The sequence below is a fragment of the Myxocyprinus asiaticus genome, chromosome 50 (assembly GCF_019703515.2).
Source record: "Myxocyprinus asiaticus isolate MX2 ecotype Aquarium Trade chromosome 50, UBuf_Myxa_2, whole genome shotgun sequence".
Classification (NCBI taxonomy): domain Eukaryota; kingdom Metazoa; phylum Chordata; class Actinopteri; order Cypriniformes; family Catostomidae; genus Myxocyprinus; species Myxocyprinus asiaticus.
Window position 1 is genome coordinate 24,952,492 of NC_059393.1, and position 17,625 is coordinate 24,970,116.

At 36.9% G+C, this 17,625-nt stretch overlaps 1 protein-coding gene across 16 annotated transcripts; it reads right to left on the bottom strand.

Annotated features, from left to right (window-relative positions):
• Window positions 1–5,378: 5,378 nt before the first annotated feature.
• LOC127439021 (probable serine/threonine-protein kinase kinX) lies at window positions 5,379–15,979 on the bottom strand. Of its 16 annotated transcripts, none has more exons than XM_051695020.1 (7): window positions 15,810–15,979; window positions 14,145–14,246; window positions 10,866–11,027; window positions 10,335–10,463; window positions 8,973–9,154; window positions 6,196–6,665; window positions 5,379–5,984 (listed from the first exon to the last, which is right to left on the bottom strand). In XM_051695020.1, exons 5-7 carry the CDS (start codon window positions 9,118–9,120, stop codon window positions 5,841–5,843), a joined length of 762 nt encoding a protein of 253 aa, XP_051550980.1. In that variant the 5' UTR covers window positions 9,121–9,154; window positions 10,335–10,463; window positions 10,866–11,027; window positions 14,145–14,246; window positions 15,810–15,979; the 3' UTR covers window positions 5,379–5,840. The 16 variants fall into 16 exon arrangements, with proteins under 16 accessions (XP_051550980.1, XP_051550979.1, XP_051550978.1 ...); XM_051695019.1 differs by having other exon boundaries at window positions 5,379–6,026; XM_051695018.1 differs by having other exon boundaries at window positions 6,154–6,665.
• Between the last annotated feature and the right edge of the window lie 1,646 nt (window positions 15,980–17,625).

Here is a 17,625-nt window from a genome sequence, read left to right on the forward strand (position 1 = left end):
CTGACTTTACCTGTCGCGTCAGTTGAATCATGATTAGTCATATTTTTTTGTCATATTTCCAGCCTGCAGAAGACCAGGAGTTCAATCAGCCAATATAAGAGTAAAAATAGCTAATACGCTTCTAGAAATGAACACATCATTGAAGAAACATGTTTGCAACATGTAATCTACTTATTTTTGCACAATATAGGCTATACTTTGAAGTGAAAATTCCACAATACTGCTCTGACACATGTCTGTCCCAGTTGATGTAAATTTGAGGAGTACAGCACTATTTGGGGATCTTTTCTGGGTTTTAATGTCATTTTAGACCTCATGCAGTAATGCGAGACGACATATCTTTTAAATGCAAAGAACAAAAGTTAAAGGCTTATAAAAATTGTCTGTGTAATTACGGCACATCATCGTAGGTTTGGGTGGAACCGAGAACTGCTTTTTGATCACAATATGGTTCCTTTAAAAAAAAATAAAAAATCAGATCCGTGAGATTTTCATGACTTTTGTTTTTGTTAACGATTCTTGAACGTGCGGACGGAAGGTCGTACTGAAATTTTCTGACAATGTTTTCTGCTGTGCTTTACAGTGGCAGCACTGTGGTCCGATTCCCGAAACAATGACTCTTTTTTTTTTTTTGACTCCTTTTCTCCCCAATTTGGAATGGCCAATACCCAATGCACTCTAAGTCCTCGTGGTGGCGTAGTGACTCACCTCAATCCGGGTGGAGGAGGACGAATCTCAGTTGCCTCCACGCCTGAGACTTTCAATCCACGCATCATATCACGTGGCTTATTGAGCGCGTTACCGCGGAGACATGGTGCATGTGGAGGTTTCACGCTATTCTCTGCAGCATCCACGCACAACTCACCACGCGCCCCACCGAGAGCGAGAACCACATTATAGTGACCACAAGGAGGTTACCCCATGTGACTCTAGCAACCGCGCCAATTTGGTTGCTTAGGAGACCTGGCTGGAGTCACTCAGCACACCCTGGATTCGAACTCGTGACTCCAGTGGTGGTAGTCAGCGTCAATACTCGCTGAGCTAACAACTCTTAAAAGCCATTACGCGCATACAGCGCAGCCAGTGTAGTCTGATTCCCGATTGAATGATTATTTTCTTTCAGTGAATATTCATCATGTCCAGGTCAAGATGGACTAACTGTTACCATGTTATTCAATATTGTACTTAAGACTGATCATATGACATAGTAGTTAAAGTTAGCCCTAGACACATTACAAATTTTGTAGTAATCAAAGAAATTGTAAAAAAGTACATTAATAATGCATTGGATTTTTATTTAATAAAGTAGGACCCATTGCATTTATGCCTCTCAAATGTCTTCTAAAAGACTATTAAAGACATTAAAGAAAATTCTTTAAAAATAAGTCATGGAAAATACGTCATTTTAGTTAATCAAATTAAATTTATGTATCAAATCAGAGCAGTTTTAACTTAATTCATATCTTTTTTCTTTATTGTATTAATGATAATAATTTGCCTACTTTAAACTTGAAGCAATGTTCACCTGTTAAAACACGGGAAGGCGATACGCCTCATAGTGTAGGCTATAACTTAATATTTATATTAATATTTAACTTTCTAAATAGAGAAACGTATTCAATTGCATATTCATTCATTTTTTAAGGGTGCCATGAAAAAAAAATTATAAATGGATGTAGTGTTTTAAAAAGTTTTGGAACCACTGATCCATGTGATATTAATCACTTAACAGCATTTATTTGATTGGTCAATAATAAACCATGTTTCATGTAAAAACTCAGCTAAATGAAGTTATTTGTAACTCAGAATTATTTCATGCCAACGGCTAATTGTTGGTCATAAATCTGTCCATTTATTTCTGTAAAGTGGGATAACTGGTGGGACACTTGGAGATCTTTAGCATTTAAAATGGTATAGTGAGGGGCTAAATTATTTTTAATCATTATTTACAAGTGTCCTTTTTTTTACATCTATTTATTTGTTTCTTCATTCATTCATTCTTACCATAGAGTCTGTTGAGATCAGTGATCCAGAACCCTGCAGAATGAGACATGAAGATACTGAGGAACAAAGAGGCTTGTGTCCATTCTTGATTCTTCGTTAATGATGCCGAGGAACATCAGAACAATAGATAGAAACTCATAAGAGGCGTGAAAATAGAGTTTGCCAGCGTCACACGGTTGAGTATTAGACAGCGCTATCATACTGTATATCACCATATTTGTTTTCATGAAAAAAAAGGGAAAAAAATTAAATAGAATGGCACACCGCAAAATATGCTCCCACACAATTTGTATATAGTGTCATAAACTTTTTTATTTTTTTATGAAAAATAAAATTAATTTTATTAAAAAGTCTGTAATTAGGAACACAGTTCCATTACAGTTTTTGGACTTCACTACCACATTTAAAATTCATTGTCAAATGAATGTTTTGCTAATCACTTTGGAACAGTATCTCTGATTAAGTCTTTTTCAAATTAGGTGGTCTGAGGTTTCTTTTATTGTCCAACTATGATTTCACATAAACCTCAATTAAATTTTCATAAGCAGATGCTATTGGCTTGATCTTGAATTTATAAACAACACTTTTTCGGGCAAAGGCATTACATCTGCAATAAGTTAAATAATAATTAAATAACTTTTTTCTTCATTTTTTTGAAAACTGGTTCAAGAAACGGTTTCATTTTGGTTAATCAGCTCTTTAACTTGCACATTAGGCTATTTCACTTTAGAGTTTTAACAAAAGTATTAAATTCCCATATCCGACTTTCCCTATTCTGCGTAACAAGTGATTAACTGCGTAAAAGGTATTTTAATGTCATAAATCCTTGTGATTTGAGTGTCATTTTCCAAGTGTTCTGAAGACATACAATAGGTTTTGGTGAGAAACAATCCAATATCTGTTATTTTACGGTAAAAATCTTGACACCATAGTTCTCCTCTGTGTGAAATCAGTGCAAGTTCTGATCCCATTAAAACACTTCCCTCGTGCAGTCAGGAACACGCATTCGTTTCTGGTTGGTTTCCCTAAAACTAATAAAGTCTCATGACAATTTATACTAATATGTGCGAAATCATACGATATTGTATGACTTGGGTCTTGGGATTTTTACATCAACCAATCACATAGGCCTCCCACATCTCCTTATAAACCCTGATATTTTCTTTCTTCCATGGCACACTAAACAAATATTACAATGAAAAACATGGTAAGGGGTTCCACTTTATGGTAAGTTTTAGATATGGGGTTTGGGTTAGGGGTTAATATTGGTAAAAAAAAGCTCACAAATGCATGTTCAAAACACGGTGCTATACAAGTGGGCTTTTGGATGTTTAGGGTATGGGTAAGATGTCACAATTTATTCTTAGGTTTAGGTTTACCTCAAAATATGTTTTCTGTAACATGGAACACAAGAAATGTCTGCGTTTACAATGACACAAGGGATAAGCTTGTCATTGTTCGGCCTAAAAATCGTACATTTTTGTACATGCTAAATCATACGAATTAGTATGACTTTTCATGAGATCAGGTTGCCAAAACCATTTCATATGCCTTCAGAAGACATGGAATATGATGCATAAGTCACTTGAATTACTTTTATGACACTTTTTGAGTCTTTTTTTAAGCTTTAAAGTGATTCACTAACTACAATTGTATCAAAATCGTTTGTGTTCTGCAGCAGAAAGAAAGTCATACGGGTTTGGAATGATTTTGAGGGTGCAAACATGATAGAAGTATTTTCATTTTTGGGTGAGCTATTCAAAGGAAAGGTTTTGTCAAGCCGATCTCATGAGAAGTCGTAAGAATAGTAGGAGATGGCGAAATCATAAGAAATCGTATGCGTTGTCTCATACAAAACGTATGGCTTCTACTGTTGTGTACCATGGAAAAAAAGAGAAGCAGCAGGTTTTGAAGTAGTGTTTAGATAGTTTATTGAAAGTTTAACCCCTAAAACAAACCCAAACCATAAACCTAACTATTATATCAAGCGGAAATTGACTGTTTCAACCACAGAGGAAATGCATGTGAATAAAATTTGTATGTTTTTGTACAAGGCATGTCGTACGATATTATATGATTTCACAATGTCTTACAAATTATTACGAACTGTCATAAGACTGTGTTGGGATTTATATTCATGTCATGTTTTTTTGAGTATCTGAGATCTGATTTTTAGAAAGCTTTTGCCATCTTTAGCTCGTTTAATAAACTTCAATTTCTTTTACAATTTTAGACCTGATGGAAGAGAATAATGTGGAGGAGAAACGTCATCGTCGCTCACAGACTCAAGAGAAAAGAAGAAGAGCCGAAAAGTCTGTAACTAGCCCTGTGTGTGGAAAGACTTTAACAAGTGAAAGAAAAAAAAAAATTAAGATTCACATGAGAGTTCACACCGGAGAGAAACTAATCAGATAAATAAAATAATAATAAATAGTAATACATTATTAAAAGTACTAAATCTTGTATTGAGTGACTCATTGAATGAGCACTAGTGATGTTTCATTTGTAAATGAATCGGTCTTTTTGAACAAATCTTTTAAGAGAACAAATCGTTCTCGTTCACCTCCATACACTGACTCATATTTTTCGGTCACTGATGTCTCTCCCTTTCGGAGCCAATGAGACCTGCTGCTTTTCATGTCTGTAAGGACTGACTATAGCACGAGCCAATAGCATTCAACAGACAATATGCTTGTATTCCCATTGTTGAGACCTTTCCAATCTGTATGATGTTTTGACAGTATGGTGTACAGTAAATAATCATATTTGATAAGCTATGAAAACAAAACACTTCTAATAAAACAGCAAATAAAAAACAACTTGTTAAGAGTTGGTCATATTGTCTACAGCATTGTAAATCACTCTCAGTGGAGGGTGATTATCTTAGAAGGGAATAGGGCATAGCGATGATTTTAAAAAATGGGATGAGCCATGTGGCCTGGGTAGCTCAGTGGTAAAACCACCTCTGGAGTTCACTAACTCGCTAGTTCGAATCCCAGGGCGTGCTGAGTGACTCCAGCCAGGTGTCCTAAGCAACCAAATTGGCCCGGTTGCTAGGGAGGGTAGAGTCACATTGGGTAAACTCCTTGTGGTCGCTATAATGTGGGACATTCTCAGTGGGGCGCGTGGTGAGTTGAGCGTGGTTGCACTATGTCTCCCTGGCAACGCGCTCAACAAGCCATGTGATAAGATGCACGGGTTGATGGTCTCAGACGCGGAGGCAACTGGGATTTGTCCTCCGCCACCCAGACTGAGTCAAATCACTATGCGACCACGAGGACTTAAAAGCACATTGGAAATTGGGCATTCCAAATTGGCCATTCAACATGTCCCACCCAAACTTCAACACACCAAAGAAAACTGTGCTCCTCAAGGCAGTTCACAGGGACTTTATTCATATTAAATAAATTTAAATAAATATGTTGATGTCAGTAAAATGTGTTTTAGATCATAATCAAAACATAAAATTGCATATCATTGCATTCACAGTTTTCTAGGAAAATTAACTTACGAATGGCTTACTAATAGCATACTAAGCTGGGATATGAGAAAGTATTTTAATACTGAAAAAGTTACATACTTCAGCTTTAAAGGGACTTTGCTATAGCTAAAAGTATTATATATTTTGAAATGTAATAGGCTTTTCCTAATGTAATGATATAATTTAATTTCTAAAGCATTACTAAAGTTGTCTGCTAAATGTCTTAGAAATAAATACAATGAAAATAAAAAGTGTCTGTCTTATATAACTATATACAATAAAAATATATGCAATAAAAGTACAATCTTGACAGTCCAACTACTAATTAGCAAAATTTAATTGCTTCATATATGGATTAGTTTAATCCCAACAACATTATATGATTGTAGGCTTCATACTTAATACCACCATTGATTGGACACATTTGTGTTCTGACCAGGGTCTTCTTCAGAGTCCTCTTTAACATCTGTGCTCTGACCAGGGTCTTCTTCAGAGTCCACTTTAACATCTGTGCTCTGACCAGGGTCTTCTTCAGAGTCCACTTTAACATCTATGCTCTGACCAGGGTCTTCTTCAGAGTCCACTTTAACATCTATGCTCTGACCAGGGTCTTCTTCAGAGTCCACTTTAACATCTATGCTCTGACCAGGGTCTTCTTCAGAGTCCACTTTAACATCTATGCTCTGACCAGGGTCTTCTTCAGAGTCCACTTTAACATCTATGCTCTGACCAGGGTCTTCTTCAGAGTCCACTTTAACATCTATGCTCTGACCAGGGTCTTCTTCAGAGTCCACTTTAACATCTGTGCTCTGACCAGGGTCTTCTTCAGAGTCCTCTTTAACATCTATGCTCTGACCAGGGTCTTCTTCAGAATCCACTTTAACATCTATGCTCTGACCAGGGTCTTCTTCAGAGTCCTCTTTAACATTTGTGCTCTGACCAGGGTCTTCTTCAGAGTCCTCTTTAACATCTGTGCTCTGACCAGGGTCTTCTTCAGAATCCACTTTAACATCTATGCTCTGACCAGGGTCTTCTTCAGAGTCCTCTTTAACATTTGTGCTCTGACCAGGGTCTTCTTCAGAATCCACTTTAACATCTATGCTCTGACCAGGGTCTTCTTCAGAGTCCACTTTAACATCTATGCTCTGACCAGGGTCTTCTTCAGAGTCCACTTTAACAACTGTAAATGCAAAGGAGAAACTAGATTATAATTTGTATGAATACCATAACAACATTATTGACTGCTCAACATCAGCCATTTGTACTTGTTTGTTCCTATTATTGCTACATTTTCTAAAGACAGAGCCCCTTCCAACCTGTATGCATTACCAGTGTGTATGATTGTAACAAGTAAAATAATTAAATATTAATGCAAAACAAAAGTTGTGTAATCTGAGGAAACCATTTTTTTAACTTTCCTATGAGTAATGTTATTTGAAGCTATTTAAATTTGCCATAAAATATAAACACAATCGAGTATTTGAGTTTAAGAACTGCTGTAAGTCAACATCTCAAAAAATACAATTTCTGTCAAGTTGCTGTTCACAGAGCTTTAAAGGATGTAGATTTGCACTTTTTAGCTCTGACATTTAAAACTGAGTTCATGTTTAAATACTAATTTTAGACTTAGGTATGCAGAATAATTTATCACAGAATAATTTATCCTTATACAGTGGTGTGAAAAAGTGTTTGCCCCCTTCCTGATTTCTTATTTTTTTGCATGTTTGTCACACTTAAAAGTTTCAGATGATCAAACAAGTTTAAATATTAGTCAAAGATAACACAAGTAAACACAAAATGCAGTTTTTAAATGAAGGTTGTTATTATTAAGGGAAAACAAAATCCAAACCTACATGGCCCTGTGTGAAAAAGTGTTTGCCCCCTTCCTGATTTCTTATTTTTTTGCATGTTTGTCACACAAATGTTTCAGATCATCAAACAAGTTTAAATATTATTCAAAGATAACACAAGTAAACACAAAATGTAGTTTTTAAATGAAGGTTGTTATTATTAAGGGAAAACAAAATCCAAACCTACATGGCCCTGTGTGAAAAAGTGTTTGCCCCACCTGTTAAAACATAACTTAACTGTGGTTTATCACGCCTGAGTTCAATTTCTCTAGCCACACCCAGGCCTGATTACTGCCACACCTGTTCTCAATCAAGAAATCACTTAAATAGGACATGCCTGACAAAGAGAAGTAGACCAAAAGATCTTCAAAAGCTAGACATCATGCCGATATCCAAAGAAATTCAGGAACAAATGAGAAAGAAAGCAATTGAGATCTATCAGTCTGGAAAAGGTTATAAAGCCATTTCTAAAGCTTTGGGACTCCAGAGAACCACAGTGAGAGCCATTATCCACAAATGGCGAAAACATGGAACAGTGGTGAACCTTCCCAGGAGTGGCCGGCCGACCAAAATTACCCCAAGAGCACAGCGAAGACTCATCCAAGAGGTCACAAAAGACCCCACAACAACATCCAAAGAACTGCAGGCCTCACTTGCCTCAGTTAAGGTCAGAGTTCATGACTCCACCATAAGAAAGAGACTGGGCAAAAATGGCCTGCATGGCAGAGTTCCAAGACGAAAACCACTGCTGAGCAAAAAGAACATGAAGGCTCGTCTCATTTTTGCCAGAAAACATCTTGATGATCCCCAAGACTTTTGGGAAAATACTCTGTGGACTGACGAAACAAAAGTTGAACTTTTTGGAAGGTGTATGTCCCATTACATCTGGCGTAAAAGTAACACTGCATTTCAGAAAAAGAACATCATACCAGCAGTAAAATATGGTGGTGGTAGTGTGATGGTCTGGGGCTGTTTTGCTGCTTCAGGACCTGGAAGACTTGCTGTGATAAATGGAACCATGAATTCTGCTGTCTACCAAAAAATCCTGAAGGAGAATGTCCGGCCATCTATTCGTGACCTCAAGCTGAAGCGAACTTGGGTTCTGCAGCAGGACAATGATCCAAAACACACCAGCAAGTCCACCTCTGAATGGCTGAAAAAAAAAAGAAAATGAAGACTTTGGAGTGGCCTAGTCAAAGTCCTGACCTGAATCCTATTGAGATGCTGTGGCATGACCTTAAAAAGGCAGTTCATGCTCGAAAACCCTCCAATGTGGCTGAATTACAACAATTCTGCAAAGATGAGTGGGCCAAAATTCCTCCACAGCGCTGTAAAAGACTCATTGCAAGTTATCGCAAACGCTTGTTTGCTGTTGTTGCTGCTAAGGGTGGCCCAACCAGTTATTAGGTTTAGGGGGCAATCACTTTTTCACACAGGGCCATGTAGGTTTGGATTTTGTTTTCCCTTTATAATAACAACCTTCATTTAAAAACTGCATTTTGTGTTTACTTGTGTTATCTTTGACTAATATTTAAACTTGTTTGATGATCTGAAACATTTAAGTGTGACAAACATGCAAAAAAATAAGAAATCAGGAAGGGAGCAAACACTTTTTCACACCACTGTAGATACAGTACTGTTAGAATGCAGTGTGTCTTCCTCTTTGTTGTCTTCCTCATCTTCCTCTTCTGAGGACTCCTCATCTGATGGTGACTGGTCACCTTCTTCCAGTCTTCTCAATTTCACAGGTTTCTTTTCAGACCAGAAATTCAATTTGTTCATCATCCTTTGACGAAATGACAAATCTCCACTCTTTAGTCTGTAAGGAGGAATTAACAGAGAAAATAATATTAATAATTTTAATGAACCAATTTAATGAATGTTTAAAATTAAAAAGTTATAAGCTATCATCATTTTATTTATGAAGTAAAAACATCTATGACAAGCTGTTCTTTAAAAGAACCCTAACTAATATTTATTCTCTAGCTACTAGTCTATAGAATTTCATTTTTCATGGGAGTTGTACATTAAATAATAGTACTAATTCACTTAAAATTTCTAGTTTTCTAGAACTTCTTTAGATACGCGTTGCTTTTCCAAAAGTGATTAGGATTTTCTCCGTTGTTACTCATAACAAATTGCAGCTTTATTTAACTGAATTATACAGGGCTGTTTGACACCTACCGCTCCAATTCTTACTAATAGGTATGTCCATTTTCAGATATTTTCATAATCAATTTGTCATTAAAATGAATCAATTGCTAACATTAATACCACAAAACGTGCGGCGGACACCAAATATTCTGTGCAAGTAACCTGTTTTTTAATTATAAATTTCAATCAATATACTAAAGACATGCAATTATTGGTGTCTCCTTCTTAATACATTTTCAGTCCACTGTGTATATTAATACATTTAAGCTATTGTCAAATAGTAATGAATGAAGAGCATAAAAATATTTCAGGTGAGTGAACGTAAATGCTCTCTTGGATAGCACTGACATAAGTGTCAGATGGAGTCAGCGGGAGGTCGTTAATCACTTGAACATCGGGACTGCCTGCTGAGTTAATGGTTCCAACGGGGAAAAAGGATCCAACATGACAGAAAAATGTTTTCTGTCGCCAGGGCGGGCTCGTGTATTCTCATCAAGTGACCAATCAGCTTCTTTTTTTACTGAAGAACTTGACAAGACGTCAAGCTGATCTGAATGCTTCATTTCAAATGCAGCTGATTGTAATTCATAGTGATTCTGTCACCAAGTGTTTTTTCCTGCATTTTTCTCCTACACTAAAAAAATTACTAATGAAATCAGAAAGCAGAGGGACAACAGTCGTAGTTTCTTTACTCAGTGAAAGATGCATATGGACATACGTGTTCTATGGCAAACTTCGAGGGGATAAATACTGTTATGTGAAAGTTTTTGGATTGCCAGTTCACAGCGGATGGGATGCACAGCGCGATTGCTGAAAATAGAAACCAGTTGATCGACAGAATGTACCGTTGCTTGTCACAGCTGGTTAGGACAAAAACTCCACTGAGGTCGAGCTCTCTCAGGTTTGAAAGATTTGAATACAGATCTGGAGTCAGGAGGCCACAGTCTTTCTCTGTTATACTGCATTCACACAACCTGTAGCGAAACAGAGGAAATAAAAAGAATCATATCTGTGTTCACTCTCTTATTGAAGAGCTTTCTGTTAATGAGCTAAAAAAAAATCACAACTATAAGCGTAACAATTTTGTGATTCAGTAAATGTGTGAGTTAAATTCAGAACAGAATTAAGCATTACGAGTCAACTCAATACAGTACAATACACTATAACATACCTGGAAACCTCACTGTGTAACCATAAATCATTTCATTGTAAAGGACAGGAGTTTATATCAAGAGAATTTTATTACATCAAGTAGACACAATTCAACTTTAAAAAGAACAGCTTTTGAAAAGTGGAATAAAATGCTGCTAGAGAGAGTAGAGGTAAAATGGGCTGATTAAAAAATATTTTAATTTCAGATACAGTATGTTACTAACTCTAGTTTTTTCAGCTTGAATTTTGAATTTCTCAAAACAAAACAGATGATTTTAACTCCTGAGTCTCCTAGTTTATTCACACTCAGGTTCAGATGTCTCAGGTGTGATGGATTTGAATTCAGAGCTAAAGTCCTTCATTTGTCGTTACCACACTCTCTTAACCTACATTGAGAGAGAGAGAGAGAGAGAGAGAGAGAGAGAGAGAGAGAGAGAAAAGAAACTAATTATTTATTGTGTAAAAGTAAAAGCATAACAAAAAGCAGAGCAGCATAATCTTTACTACATCGGTGAAATATTCTCCACAATTATAATGTGAACTCAGACGAGCATGAAGTGTCTTGGTTTAAATTGAGGTCAGATTCTGTGCTCAAGTACTTGTATGTGTACTCGTCACACATGCTCCGATACCAAGAACCGATACCACGCAGCAGCGTTAGAGCTACTGTTGTGTGAGCAGACAGCTGCGTGAGTGCGCAGAGTACACTGACTGTGAACAAGAGGCAAAGACGAGTGAATGTATTCCTAAAATGTCCTCTTAAAAGAAGCATTGAGAAGTTTGGTAAAGTGTGGTGAACTGGTTCATTCAGATGTTTCAATAAGAATAATAAAAATGCCAATGCTACTGGACAGTGAGGACACATAGAAGAGAGAGCTCAATATGCTGAATCATCTCTGACTGTGCTGGGCACTCGATTGTTGTCTGCTCACTCAGCACTCGTGCACCATCAAATGAAAGGAAGTGAAACCATTATGATAAAAAAAATTGTAGATGCACCAACAAATCAGCAACTGTAATTGCATTACTGGAAATTAAACATTAGTTCTTCTATTTGACTTCATTAGAGAGTAGGGATGTAACAGTTTCATGATATTCCTCAGTTTTAAAACAGATGTTTTTTTTTAATACCGTCGACAATCTCATTTACGTTATTGCCTTAATGTAAAGTCAGGTTTTTGCCCCCGACCTTTCTAAAATCTAAAGTTCAATTAAGACAGAATCAGCTACATTTACACAGCATCATATCTTAGCATCGTAAACTTTACGAGATAAGGGTTCGTACAAATGCTTCAAAGTGAAATTCAAGGACTATCAAGGACATTTCAAGCACATTTTAATTTTAAGGATTTTTCATCAAAGATTTTGGCCATTTTAAATAAAAAAAACATCTATTTTAATATTACATTTATTTTGATAAAATACCACTTGTTACAACACAACTCATAATGTAATTGTGTACCTTTAACAACAAATTCTCACAGAAACATTTCTTGGTCCATTCCGAGTCATGACGAAATTAATGATTTGTGGTTAACTAAATGAGAGCTTTCTAATGAAAGTGAATTACTGGGCCTGTAAAAGATAGTCTGTATGTGCTGTTCCATGTTTTCTAAAGTCATAGAACAGCTTTATATGAGGAACTGACCGAAACTGCAAATGCTGTCAGCCATTACCTATAACATATAAAGCTTTCTATCCACAAGAGTGCGCTTGATGGCTCTCAGAACATTTTAAAATATTTGAATCTCACTGGAGACATTTTTACTCTGGAGAAAATGTTTTAATTACAACTGATAGTTGAAAGGATTTGTACTCGTGGATGGAAATCCGCCACAGCAGTATCTATAAATCCTTTTTTAAATCCTCAACCATTAATAATCGATTGTAATTGGCCCATCCTGAAAAGCGTTGCGAAAAGTAACAGGTGCCACGTGACCGCGCTGTCTATGGACTGCTTCAGCAGTGGTCTGGACCTCTGGAGAATAATTTACACCTCAAAACCTGAAAGTCATGAAAATCATTGGTATTTTTCAAATGTAATCGGTTCTGAATAAGAAGCATACAGCACACTCAAATAATATTTTTTTTTTTTGAGTACACTAAAATTTTCAAGGTTTTCCTGGACTTATTAAAAAAAGCCAAATGCAAGTATTTCAAGTACTTCAAGCACCTTCTACGAACCATTAATAAATCTCTTAATTGCGACCTCTTAATTTTACATTCAACTATATACACTATATTGCCAAAAGTATTCGCTCACCCATCCAAATAATTGAATTCAGGTGTTCCAATCACTTCCATGGCCACAGGTGTATAAAATGAAGCACTTAGGCATGCAGACTGCTTCTACAAACATTTGTGAAAGAATGGGCCGCTCTCAGGAGCTCAGTGAATTCCAGCGTGGTACTGTGATAGGATGCCACCTGTGCAACAAGTCCAGTCGTGAAATTTCCTCACTACTAAATATTCCACAGTCAACTATCAGTGGTATTATAACAAAGTGGAAGCGATTGGGAATGACAGCAACTCAGCCACGAAGTGGTAGGCCACGTAAAATGACAGAGCGGGGTCAGCGGATGCTGAGGCGCATAGTGCACAGAGGTCGCCAACTTTCTGCAGAGTCAATCGCTACAGACCTCCAAAGTTCATGTGGTCTTCAGATTAGCTCAAGAACAGTGCGTAGAGAGCTTCATGGAATGGGTTTCCATGGCCGAGCAGCTGCATCCAAGCCATACATCACCAAGTGCAATGCAAAGCGTCGGATGCAGTGGTGTAAAGCACGCCGCCACTGGACTCTAGAGCAGTGGAGACGCGTTCTCTGGAGTGACGAATCACACTTCTCCATCTGGCAATCTGATGGACGAGTCTGGGTTTGGCGGTTGCCAGAAGAACGGTACTTGTCTGACTGCATTGTGCCAACTGTGAAGTTTGGTGGAGGGGGGATTATGGTGTGGGGTTGTTTTTCAGGAGCTGGGCTTGGCCCCTTAGTTCCAGTGAAAGGAACTCTGAATGCTTCAGCATACCAAGAGATTTTGGACAATTCCATGCTCCCAACTATGTGGGAACAGTTTGGGAATGGCCCCTTCCTGTTCCAACATGACTGCGCACCAGTGCACAAAGCAAGGTCCATAAAGACATGGATGAGCGAGTTTGGTGTGGAAGAACTTGACTGGCCTGCACAGAGTCCTGACCTCAACCCGATAGAGCACCTTTGGGATGAATTAGAGCGAAGACTGCGAGCCAGGCCTTCTCGTCCAACATCAGTGTCTGACCTCACAAATGCGCTTCTGGAAGAATGGTCAAAAATTCCCATAAACACACTCCTAAACCTTGTGGAAAGCCTTCCCAGAAGAGTTGAAGCTGTTATAGCTGCAAAGGTTGGGCCGACGTCATATTAAACCCTATGGATTAAGAATGGGATGTCACTTAAGTTCATATGCATCTAAAGGCAGATGAGCGAATACTTTTGGCAATATAGTGTATAACTGAATATTACTCACCCCAATTTCTCCAGTTTGCAGTGTGAATCTTTAAGGACATTATATACATTCTTTGCGTTCTTCAAATGAGTCATTTAGTGGATTTCCATTGAGGTCGAGCTCCTTCAGGTATGAAAAATTTGAACATAGAGCTGAAGTCAGAGTGCCACACTGTTTCTCTGTAATACCGCATTCACACAGTCATATCAATGTTAACACTCTTTAAGGGATAGTTTACCCAAAAATGAAATTCTCTCATTATTTACTCTCATGCATCCCAGATGTGTATGACTTTTTCTTCTGTAGAAGTAGGTCAATGCAGGTGAATGGGTGTCAAAATGTGGTGCTCTAAAAAGCACATAAAGGCATCATTAAAAAATCCATATGACTACAGTGTTTAGATCCATATTTTCAGAAGTGATATGATAGGTGTGGGTGAGAAACAGATCAATATTTAAGCCCTTTTTTGCTTTTCTTCTCCCTGCCCAGTACTGGTCAATATTCATGAAGAATATGAATCACCAAAAACACAAGAAGAAGAATTTAAAAGTGATCTTTTTCTCATCCACACCTATCATATCGCTTCTGAAGATATAGATTTAACCACTGGAGTCTTATGGATTACTTTTATGCCGACTTGTGATTTTTACAGTTTCAAAATTTTGGCACCCATTCACTTGCATTGTTTGGACAAAAAGAGCTGATAAATTATTTTAAAAATCTTCATTTGAGTTCAGCAGATGAAAGAATATCATACACATCTGGGATGGCATGAGGGTGAGTAAATGATGAGAGAATATTCATTTTGGGGTGAACTATCCTTTTAATGTTGAGCTTTCAGCTAAAAGGCTTAATTTTTTTGTAACCATGAGCATTTTGTGATTCACTAAATGTTTGTGTGACGGAGAGCCTGCGAGTCAGTCTCCATCCTGGGATTTTACTGTGTTTAAAGGACTTATTTCTTGTTTTACTCACCCAGTTTTATTGTGCAAATGTTATCCGTCCTATTTATTGTATCTATTGGTGGTTTAACTCGCATTTTATCTCTCGTTCTTATTTAGTTAATGTGACTTTTTTACAAGAATGGGGAGGTGAGGGTTAATGTTAAACAAGCTGGTATGTTCCAATTTGCAGAGGCGGGAAATATGTGTATATTTAGGCCTGCCGCCACTAGAGGCACGAGAAAAGATGGACGATGAGTGTTTGGAGCACATGGACAATGTTTCTAAGGCTGCTTGAGTGCATTATACTCCGGCCTCCATTGTTTAGGGAGGAGAGAAGATACTGCTCATGGTACCAAAAACAGACATAGCTTTTAGACTGCTTTGGCTTTTATGTAACCTTGTTTTATGATTGTCTTTAATCACTGTTTATTTGCGCATTTTGCACTTCCTGCAAAATAAAATCTTTTTGGAACACCATTACACCTTAACACTTCTCTCAGGTGTGATTCTCCTTGTGATTGCTTGGTTCCTATCACAGTGTGAGTTAAATGCAGCTCAGTATTCAGAATAAAATGATTACTAGACAAATAAAAACACTTTATGATGGTTCACTGATCACAGTCCTCAAAACTTTATTCAAAGAATAGCAATGATAATACTAATCATCACCAGTTATTATAAATTTAATACAAAAGATTTTAAAAATGTTCTCAACTAAAGATGATCAAATTGATATACTCACAGAAGTGTGTTCAGTTTACAGTGTTTATCTTCCAGAAGAGCAGCAAGCTGATTGACTCTTGAGTCTTCTAGTTTCTGTTTACTCAGATTAAGTTCTCTCATAAGTAAAGGATTTTTAACTTGTAGAACTGAAGTCAAATACTGACAGGCTTCTTCTCCAGAAGGATTTAACAATCTGTAGAGAGGTGAAGTACAGTAGTCAGTATACATTGTCATTACAGAAAATATTTATTGTTACAACCTTACATTGCAGATCCAGCTTTCTACAATAATGAATATCATAAATATCCTCTATAATACGCATTATGATACCACTGGGCAAAAAAAATAAAAAATACTATTTTCAATGGAACCCAAACATAATCTATATATACATACAGTATAAGATAATCCCAAATATAAAAGATGTGGAAAATTAATGCGTTTCTCAGGCATGCTAAATGTATAGAAATTTTCTGTGTTAATTTTAAGCACTTTTCAACAAAACATGCAGATTTCCCAGGTATTCCAGTCCTTAAATTTCTAAAAGCTAATTTCAAGATCTTTAAGCACTTTAAGGACCTTGGGCAAACCCTGGTCCAGTGCATATTTACATAGAAAAACAAATGAAAAACAGCTCAGGCATACACAAAAACCTGTGAACAGCCCCTAACTTGCCTTGTATTTGAAAAACTGACACAAACCTGGCCCGAAAAACAACAAATCCATCTGGGTTGTATTCCAGGCCTCTATTGCATGTGTAGAATAACCAAATAGTGATTTTGGTATTCAAATACAGGTGCATAGAACAGTTTACCAAATGACGACTATCCGTGCACAACAGTGCGCGTGAACAGTCAACTGTGCTTTTTGGTCAAAATGCCCATTTTGACATGATATTAAGGTATTATAAATGCAGCCTAATAGACCTAACCCTAACCTAGGCCTAAGTCTGTTATAGGCCTATCATTTTTATTAATCAAACAACAATACTGACAAGAAAAGAGAAAAGCACTTCCTGCTCAACTCATTGCTACAGTTACTGAAAAACTTAAAGGACTTCTCTATTATATTACTGGCTCTTGAATATTTCTTTAAAAAACTTGAAGCAATATTTACACAAACAATTGAATGCTACATTGTTTTAATTTAATTTGTTAATATTGTTATTTATTTGAAATTTTTATATAAAATATAAATACATATTGTGTGTGTATATATATATATATATATATATATATATACAGTTGTGCTCAAAAGTTTGCATACCCTGGCATAAACTGTGAAATTTTGGCATTGATTTTGAAAATATGACTGATCATGCAAAAAAACTGTCTATTATTTAAGGATGGTGATCATATGAAGCCATTTATTATCACATAGTTGTCTGGCTCCTTTTTAAATCATAATGATAACAGAAATCACCCAAATGGCCCTGATCAAAAGTTTGAATACCCTTGAATGTTTGGCCTTGTTACAGACACACAAGGTGACACACACAGGTTTAAATGGCAATTAAAGGTTAATTTCCCACACAATACTTGTTGACCCCTCTCCAAACATAGCGCTTATTGGTTGTGACCATAAAGCTCTATTTTGGTCTCGTCACTCCAAATTACAGTGTGCCAGAAGCTGTGAGGCATGTCAAGGTGTTGTCGGGCATATTGTAACTGGGTTTTTTTGTGGCATTGGCTTCTTTCTGGCAACTCAACCATGCAGCTCATTTTTGTTCAAGTATCGTCATATTGTGCTCCTTGAAACAACCACACCATCTTTTTCCAGAGCAGCCTGTATTTCTCCTGAGGTTACCTGTGGGTTTTTCTTTGTATCCTGAACAA

Bases quoted from the DNA above. Each gene is read 5' to 3' on its own strand.
- LOC127439021 (XM_051695006.1), bottom strand. From the start codon at position 9,120: ATGATGAACAAATTGAATTTCTGGTCTGAAAAGAAACCTGTGAAATTG. The intron at 6,666-8,972 runs GTACTGTATCTA...TTGCATTTACAG, and splicing joins AGACACACTGCATTCTAACA to TTGTTAAAGTGGACTCTGAA.